The 9454-nt window shown below is 43.7% G+C and overlaps 1 protein-coding gene across 4 annotated transcripts in view; it reads left to right on the top strand.

Moving 5' to 3' along the window:
- Window positions 1-4777: 4777 nt before the first annotated feature.
- LOC115205444 (kelch-like protein 3) overlaps window positions 4778-9454 on the top strand; it is a 19204-nt gene continuing 14527 nt past the window's right edge. For all 4 annotated transcript variants that reach the window (XM_029771426.1, XM_029771427.1, XM_029771425.1 and 1 more), the window contains exons 1-6: window positions 4778-5329; window positions 5934-6056; window positions 6361-6467; window positions 6678-6799; window positions 7973-8135; window positions 8557-8666. In XM_029771426.1, coding sequence (XP_029627286.1) covers window positions 5310-5329; window positions 5934-6056; window positions 6361-6467; window positions 6678-6799; window positions 7973-8135; window positions 8557-8666 — 645 coding nt within the window. In that variant the 5' untranslated portion in view covers window positions 4778-5309. The remainder of the gene's footprint in view (window positions 5330-5933; window positions 6057-6360; window positions 6468-6677; window positions 6800-7972; window positions 8136-8556; window positions 8667-9454) is intronic.

Below are 9454 nucleotides of genomic sequence, written 5' to 3'. Positions count from 1 at the left end.
ACTTGCCAAAACTATAGTTTGTTAACAAGACATTTGTGTAGGGGTTGAAAAACGAGTTTTAATGACTCCAACCAAAGTGTATGTAAACTTCCGACTTCAACTGTATGTATACACACAAAAGTATGTGGACACCCCTTCAAATTAGTGGTTTCGGCTATTTCAACCACACCCGTTGCTTGCAGGTGTATAAAATTGAGCACACAGCCATAGACAAATATTGGCAATAGAATGGCCTTACTGTAGAGCTCAGTGACTTTCAACGTGGCAGCGTCATAGGATGCCACCTTTCCAACAAGTCAGTTTGTCAAATTTCTGCCCTGCTATAGCTGCCCCGGTCATCTGTAAGTGCTGTTATTGTGAAGTGGAAACGTCTAGGAGCAACAACGGCTCAGCCGCGAAGTGGTAGGCCGCACAAGCTCACAGAATAGGACCGCTGAGTGCTGAACCGCGTCACGCATAAAAATACTCTGTCTTCTGTTGCAACACTCACTACCGAGTTCCAAACTGCTTCTAGAAGCAACATCAGCACAATAACTGTTCGTTGGGAGCTTCATGAAATGGTTTTCCATGGCCGAGCAGCTGCACACAAGAGTAAGATCACCATGCACAATGCCAAGCGTTGTCTGGAGTTGTGTAAAGCTCGCCGCCATTGGACTCTGGAGCAGTGGAAACGTGTTCTCTGGAGTGATGAATCACGCTTCACCATCTAGCAGTCCGACGGACGAATCTGGGTTTGGCGGATGCCAGGAGAACGTTACCTGCCCGAATGCATAGGGTCAACTGTAAAGTTTGGTGGAGGAGGAATAATGGTCTGGGGCTGTTTTTCATGGTTCGAACTAGGCCCCTTAGTTCCAGTGAAGTGAAATCTTAACGCTAAAGCATATAATGACATTCTCGTCGATTCTGTGCTTCCAACTTTGGGGCAACAGTTTGGGGAATGCCCTTTCCTTCATGACAATTCCACCGTGCACAAAGTGAGGTCCATACAGAAATGTTTGTCAAGATTGGTGTGGAAGAACTTGACTGGCTTGCACAGAGCCCTGACCTCAACCCCATCGAACACCTTTGGGATGAATTGGAACGCCGACTGCGAGTCAGTCCAAATCGCCCTACATCAGTGTCCGACCTCACTAATGTTCTTGTGGCTGAATGGAAGCAAGTCTCCGCAGCAATGTTCCAACATCAAGTGGAAAGCCAGCAAAGGGGGGGACCAACTCCATATTTATGCCCATGATTTTAGAATGAGATGTTCAATGAGCAGGTGTCCACTTGCTTTTGGTCATGTAGTGTATATAATCAACTGTTACTAATGATCCTCAGCAACAACCACATGGTCATGACGGCGTTTACAGAGGAAGCAAATGAAGGTAAACGAAACAACGTCATTAAATGGAATGATAATGTAGGTTATACCAACTGAAGGGAACTAACAGTAAATTGGCAGTTGAATGTGTTATTAGGCCTACTGACAATCGATACTAATAGTGACTAATATTTAACATGATAGAAGTAGGAAACTGAGAAAGTTGGGGTAGCCTATATTTAAGTGGCCATTCCTGCAAGTCAAAAGGCCGTACAATTTAAATTCTGCATAATGGCACATCATTTTATAAACTTTACAGAAGGAAAGTTAATATGCTTCAGTTTGCTGCCATATGACTGGTTTTACATTTGTCTCCAGCGACTATAAGGTAAAATACATCTAAACCGAGTGTCATTTATATTTACAATTCCCTTATCCAAACGGATTACTCATTTACCTACCTCTTAAGTTGTAAATTACTGTCAATGTTATTTCTAATAAAAAAATTAAGTGGATGCTTTTTCCAATTGAAACCTGTAGGTTTGCTAGACCTTATTCATGGTTTCCTCACACGTAAAGGTGGTAGAATAAAGGTCAGAATACAGTGTATCTGTTGACACCTCCGCCACACCTTCATTTATTAGATCTCCACCCCAAACAAATAGCAGGTGAATAGAATACTATTCTCATGCTTAAATTCAAGGTCAGAATACGCATAGAGAGAAGTGTATAAAAAGGGAATTATGTTCCATTTAGGCACGCTTAACTTGGGTTGGAATCGGGCCCTTGGAGAACAAATAGGCTGGATACCTTAGCTGTGTCTTCTATGTCATGGGAATCTCCAGGGTATTCCGAGCTCTAGAATTCCAGCTGAAAGTCCATAGGATATGCTTCCATAGGATATCGGGTTTGTTACAATACATGCATCATTGAAATAGTCCTGGGCCTATTCCACTTCACTGGGAAACATATTTTTTATCCGTCTGGATGACAATTTCAAAAATGTTCTCTTACTTTCCACAGAGTTGTCAAAATGGATAGATTATGACACATTCTTCCTATGTCCTGCTGGTTAATGAGGATCGCCAGGGATTGATTGGACCAAGATGAGGACAAGTTCCTATAAGGAGGAAAACTATTGCATCGGGACGACTAAGGTGAGTTTACAAATTTTCTTATTACAGATGCATTTTGTTTACATACATGTACTTTGATATGGCCTACACATTTTCGTTGATTCACAGTGCTTCATTTAAGTCAAAGGAACTTCCTTATGTTTTTTGTCTTTAGCCTAAGGAGGGCAGCATTTCTTTGCTCATAAAGGGTTAATTACTATTTTGGTTAAAGTGCCAATGGATAGCTAACTGGGTTCTACATGGGTTTTATAATTGTTTTAATGGTTATCAAATTCCAATGTATTTTGACAGGTGTGACCCAAGACTGTGCTGATCCAGCTCTTGTGGCCCTGTCATCACAGGATGAAAAAAGATGCCTGTGAAAGATGCAGGTTTTTTGAAGGACCTAATATCCATCTGTTGGGAAGGTTGAAATGTTCACTGAATCATTCAGATGTGTATCCTTGTTTTGTATTCCAGTATGTGGAATCAATTGCACTGCTTGTACTGTAATGTAATGGTTATTAGTCAATTCAATAAATATCAATATTTTTAAAACTTATACATTGATAATTCTTCTAAAATGTTAAGTGGTGCTTATTGTCAGTGTTCTAAGCTCCTTTTTTATGTCATTTTAGATGCATGCTGTTTTATTCTGTAAGCCACCTTGAACCATGTCTTGTAAACAAAGTGAAACACATAATCACATTTCAAGTTTGCTGACCCTCAGGCTAGCCCTATAGCTTCTATGCTATTTTGCTGAGTGAGTGAGATAGTTAGGTTATTCACAATAGTTCACTCAAATAAAGTCAAGTTGTTTAGTTTATACAAGTATTCAGACCCCTTGACTTTTTCCACATTTTGTTACGTTACAGCCTTATTCTAAAATTGATAAAATAAATCCACATAAATCTACATACAATACTCCAAAATGACAAAGCGAGAACAGGTTTTGAGACATTTTTGCAAATGTATAAAAAACAAAAAACTAATCTTATTTATAAAAGTATTCAGACCCTTTGCTATGAGACTCAAAATTGAGCTCAGGTACATCCTGTTTCCATTGATCATCATTGAGATGTTTCTACAACTTGGGAGTCCACCTGTGGTAAATTATATTAATTGGACATGATTTGGAAAGGCACACACCTGTCTATATAATGTCTCGCAGTCAGAGCAAAAACCAAACCATGAGGTCGAATTAATTGTCCGTAGAGCTCGGAGACAGTATTGTGCCGAGGCACAAATCTGGGGAAGGGTACCAAAAAATGTCTGCAGCATTGAAGGTCCCCAAGAACACAGTGGCCTCCATAATTCTTAAATGGAAGAAGTTTGGAACCACCAAGACTCTACCTAGAGCTGGCCGCCCGGCCAAGCTGAGCAGTCGGGGAGAAGGGCCTTGGTCAGAGAGGTGACCAAGAACCCGATGGTCACTCTGACAGAGCTCCAGAGTTCCTCTGTGTAGATGGGAGAACCTTCCAGAAGGACAACCATTTCTGCAGCACTCAACCAATCAGGCCTTCATGGTAGAGTGGCCAAACGGAAGCCACTCCTCAGTAAAAGGCACACGACAGCCCACTTGGAGTTTGCCAAAAGGCACCTAAAGGACTCTCAGACCATGAGAAACAAGATTCTCTGGTCTGATGAAACCAAGATCGAACTCTTTGGCCTGAATGCCGTGTCACGTCTGGAGGAAACCTGACACCATCTCTACAGTGAAGTATGGTGGTGGCAGCATCATGCTGTGGGGATGTTTTTCAGCGGCAGGGACTGGGAGACTTGTCCGGATCGAGGGAAAGATGAACGAAGCAAAGTACAGAGAGATCCTTGATGAAAACCTGCTCCAAAGCGCTCAGGACCTCAAACTGGGGCAAAGGTTAATCTTCCAACAGGGCAATGACCCTAAGCACACAGCCAAGACAATGCAGGAGTGACTTCGGGACAAGTCTCTGAATGTCCTTGAGTGGCCCAGCCAGAGCCCGGACTTGAACCCGGTCGAACATCTCTGAAGAGTCCTAAAAATAGCTGTGCAGCGACGCTCCCCATCCAACCTGACAGAGCTTGAGAGGATCTGCAGAGAATAATGGGAGGAACTCCCCAAATACAGGTGTGCCAAGCTTGTAGCTTCACACCCAAGAAGCCTTGAGGCTGTAATCTCTGCCAAGGTGCTTCAACAGAGTACTGAGTAAGGGGTCTGAATTCTTAGGTAAATGTGATATTTCCGGTTTTTATTTTTAATAAATGTGCAAACATTTCTAAAAACCTGCTTTTGCTTTGTCATGTATTGTATGTAGATTGATGAGGGGGAAAAAACTTGATCCATTTTAGAATAAGGCTGTAGGTAACAAAATGTGGAAAAAGTCAAGGGGTCTGAATACTTTCAGAATGCACTGTATATCAATATTCGAAAGTTGATATGATGAATATTGATATTATTAGCTATAAAGTTACCTCATGAATGGCTACTTTGTAACCCACTGTCCCAACCAAGTCTCTTGGGTGGAATCTTCTTTTCCTCACCCCGACACTCCGTAACCTAGCAACGCGGGTGCAAGTGGATCCAAGATGTAGTCTCTCCGTGGAACAAAGCTTGCGGATTGAAATGGGTCCGGGTGAAGCAGCAGTGGTGACTGGGAAAAACATTCTCTGCCCTTCCTTAATCAGTTCTCAGAAAATACATGTTGTAATAGTTTAAGGTAAAAAGGAAAGAAGCAGTAACCATGGGAAGATGCTTGCTTATTATTAGCTAGGTTTATTTGTCAGCTAATGAATGAGTACATTTCCGATTATAAGCAATTTCATGCTAGTGCTGTGTTGGACTTAGTTTGGACGATACATTTTGTGCATGGGCCCGTAGCCAGCCCCTGTACTTATGCCGCACATCTGATATCATGGATTGTATAACCTCGGGGTAAGTGGACGCTTCCGATGAATTCAGTACAGCTGTTGTCGGATTACTTGCTATCATAATTTAGAAAGATTTGTCATTTTCTATGATAGCTGGATGACTTGCTAGCTTAGCTAACTAACGTTACTGTACTGCACTGCCTCGTTGGTTTGTCAATGTAGTTCTAGTATTAGCGATCTAAGCGAACAGCGTGAGCAAAAGGTAGCCCAAGACAACTGTATGTTAACGTACTTTGTTAGTACGTTCGTTAATAAGAGTGGAACATTGTAACGTGGTTCTAGTAACCAAGTAACGTTACTAGCTAGCGAAAGAGCTGCCAAATTACTAGCTACGAACATCAGCTGCTAAATTACTGTGTTAGCCAGCTAACAACTATAGCTACTGTTGAAACATACATTACAATACTTTATTGTAATTTAAAATGCATGTTGTTCAGTTATTTTGAGCAACACTAACTTATCTCTAGCATTGTCTTTGGAATGACAGTGGGATTTTGTTAATACCATTTTTGTACAAATCAAAGGGCTGGGGTTATTGTGACTGAGGTTAATGATCTTGAGTTATCTTGGGTAGGCATATTAATGCCCAGTTTATTATCCTTGACCAGTCGAGAATCTAATGACCAGCAGCCGACCTGTGACCCCGAGGAAGATGCCATGGATGTGGGGATGCACACCTTCAACCACACCCATATGAGAAAGGCATTTCAGCTGATGAATGACATGAGGAGGTAGGTTGGTTTCACCCCTGCCTAGTATCCCCATTTTTCATCACTGAAAATAAGCCATGTGATGGCCTTTGTAAGATGTTGATATGACACAGTAATAGCCTTCACATTATACATAATGGCTTATCCTTGGCACCGAATAGTCTACTTTGCAATGAATGACCTAATACTACAGTAACCTCGGCACACAGCTGGAGCACTTGTATCCAGTTGACAGTTATTTAGAAATCCTCAGTATGATGTTGACAGTTATTTAGAAATCCTCAGTATGATGATTTGAGAACACTGTTCAACCATCTGTTTACAGTAAGAATATGCTGTGCGACGTTCTGTTGGTGGCGGGAAATGTAGAGGTGACAGCTCACAAGTTGGTGCTAGCCTCCTGCAGCCCCTACTTCTGTGCCATGTTCACAGGTATTAGCCTTCCTACAGTTCATGGTAAATGGACTGTACTGTATACGTTTGTGTATATAGGCTACATTTGTCATCATTGTGAAAGCCGTGGGTCAAGTGAAACATGTTGTGAATGTGAAGCCCACTTTATTGTGACAGTGAGATAATTTTTTCCCCTCATGTCACATTAAACCTTCTCAAGTGGGTTCTCTCACTGTGTGTGGCGGACAGGGGACATGAGTGAGAGCAAAGCCCAGCAGGTGGAGATCAGGGATGTGGATGGCCAAACACTAAAAAAACTGGTGGACTATATCTATACAGCTATGATTGAAGTAACGGAGGACAACGTTCAGGTGAGCTACAGCGTCCCTGTCTGTGTCCTCCGACATGTTTAAGTGCTTACAGCATGTTGCTTTGGCATTCCTTCATTGGTCTCTTTATAATTTTATGTGGCATAAAGTTGTCTCCACCTACCAGCCCTTTCCCTTTCTCTAGCATTTACAGTCTGCTCCTTCCTTCCTTGCTGTTGAGGCCAAGGTTTCAGCAGGCAGGGCTTTTCCTCTTATTATTAGCTCAGGAAATGTGCATGGAGGGAGAGGACATCCTCGCAATGTTTGCAACATGCCTGCTTTGTGTGTGTGTTTGTTTTAGAATGGCATCCAAGCCTTGTCGTTAGATTGGATCATTTTTCATTGTGTGTATGTGTGGTGCTTCGGTACTGTCCATGTTAGCTCTCAGAATGTGTGGGCCACAACTGCTGAAAACACCCACTATAATAGTGAGCCTGCAGCTCCCTGTTCAGAGCTAAGGGCAACAGGCAAAAATGAAATCACAGGCCTAAATTAAAGGAGAGCCTGGCTGAGTGACCTAGTTTCTGTGTGCCTGCCTGTGTGGGGATGTGGACAAATGGGAGCGCTGGGCTGCCTGTTAAAGCACACAATATTACTGAAGGACTGGCAGGCTAGAGGCTAATAAACCAGAGAAGCCAAATGTCTCCTTTAGAATTGACCACCGTGTACCACTGGCACATACACATTATTCTAGTTGTCCTGCTATAGTCTGAGAGCCGGGGTTGCAGAGTTCTCCTGTAATCCCTGCTGTCTCTGTTTTGGGGTTTTCACAGCTTAAGCTCTTATCCTAGTAAATATGTGGCTGTTTCTGACTCATTGTCCGTTCTGAGTGGCACTGACATCATGGATCGTGGTCCCCTGTAGATGAAGTTGGGGCTCCGTTTGGGTTGCCCTTCATTTTGGTATTAACTCTACTCTGGAATTGAAATGAGTTTGCCTCCCATAGATTCCTCAAACCACTGAATAGTACTAAAATCCTCTGAATTCTAATTGAAAACATGGAGATTTGTTTGGCATTAGAAATGAATGACAAGGAGAGCATTTTCCTGCTGTGTATTCTACTAATTGACCTAATGATATTGTCTTGTATTGGGCCCGCCTTCTCTCTCTGATGGCTGAACTGAGAGTGTCCAGTCTCCTGCTGTGTGTTCTGACCCCTGTGTTGTGTCTCTGTAGGTGCTCCTGCCTGCAGCCAGCCTCCTGCAGCTGATGGATGTGAGGCAGGTGTGCTGCGAGTTCCTGCAGAGCCAGCTGCACCCCACCAACTGTCTGGGCATTCGAGCCTTTGCCGACCTCCACACCTGCACCCAGCTCCTCAACCAGTCCCATGCCTACTCTGGTTAGTGGAGCCCCTCCTCACTGCTACGTTTCACCAGGCAGAGGGTGTAAGCTTAGCGGAGGGGATGGAGAAACTGCCCTCTGTCTTGGTCAGTCAGTATGAACAGATTGCCGTTAAAAAGCATACAGTGGGTATTTATGACAGACTACTTTGAGCTTCAAGTGAAGGGAGTTCTTGACTCCGACTGCTTTTAGAAGATGTGACCCACCCTGGCTCTGTTTTGCATGGACATCGTTCTGCTCAAACCTTGTATCCCATCTAAATGTCAACAGAATATCAAATTTGACCTTACGTTGTAGAGACGTGGTAAACTGCTGGGGCTTGCTGGCCGTATGCTGATAACCTTTGTCATTGCTCAGGGGTGTAACAGACCGTGAACAGCCTAGTTGTTTGTCTAACTGTGTGCTTGTTTGTTTAACAGAGCAGCATTTTTCCGAGGTGATGCTGGGAGAGGAGTTCATGGGCCTGTCTCTGCAGCATGTGTGCGGTCTCATATCCAGCGACAAACTCACGGTGTCCACAGAGGAGAAGGTAGGCCAGCCACCAGAACATCCCAAACCCACCCCTTCTTTTCTGTTCAGGGACAATGCAGGCTCATATCCTTTCCTACCCTGTAAAGTGAGGATTACTTTATAACTATGCAAGACAAGTGCACTCCGGCAACTCCTTCTCTTTGCTATCAATGAGCTCAGTACAGCTCAGCTCTCAATCTCTACTCCTGGTCTTCCTCAGACAACACTTATAACAACAGGCTTCCCATCACTCACCATCACAATAGACTCCCCATCCCTCACCATTCCCCGTGATGGCAGAGTCCCCGTCCTGCTGTAATAGAGGACAGCCCTGTCACAAACAGCCTGGTCCCAGTCCCAGAGTGACTTACCACAGAGGGTGAGAGAGCTGTACCTGAGCTGTTACTGCTGCTACTGCTGTTGCTACTGCTACTACTACTACCGCTGTTACTCTTGCTGCTACTGCTGTTGCTACTGCTGCTACTACTACCGCTACTACTCTTGCTGCTACTGTTGTTACTCCTACTGCTGCTACTCCTACAGCTGCTGCTGCTACTTCTTTTACTACTGCTGTTACTACTGCTGTTACTACTGCTGGCACTACTGCTGGCACTACTGCTGTTACTACTGCTGTTACTACTGCTGGCACTACTGCTGTTACTACTGCTGTTACTACTGCTGGCACTACTGCTGTTACTACTGCTGGCACTACTGCTGTTACTACTGCTGGCACTACTGCTGGCACTACTGCTGGCACTACTGCTGTTACTACTGCTGTTACTACTGCTGGCACTACTGCTGGCACTA

This window comes from Salmo trutta, chromosome 13, assembly GCF_901001165.1.
Source record: "Salmo trutta chromosome 13, fSalTru1.1, whole genome shotgun sequence".
In the NCBI taxonomy this organism is placed as follows: Eukaryota; Metazoa; Chordata; class Actinopteri; order Salmoniformes; family Salmonidae; genus Salmo; species Salmo trutta.
This window is presented reverse-complemented; position numbering and strand designations above follow the sequence as displayed.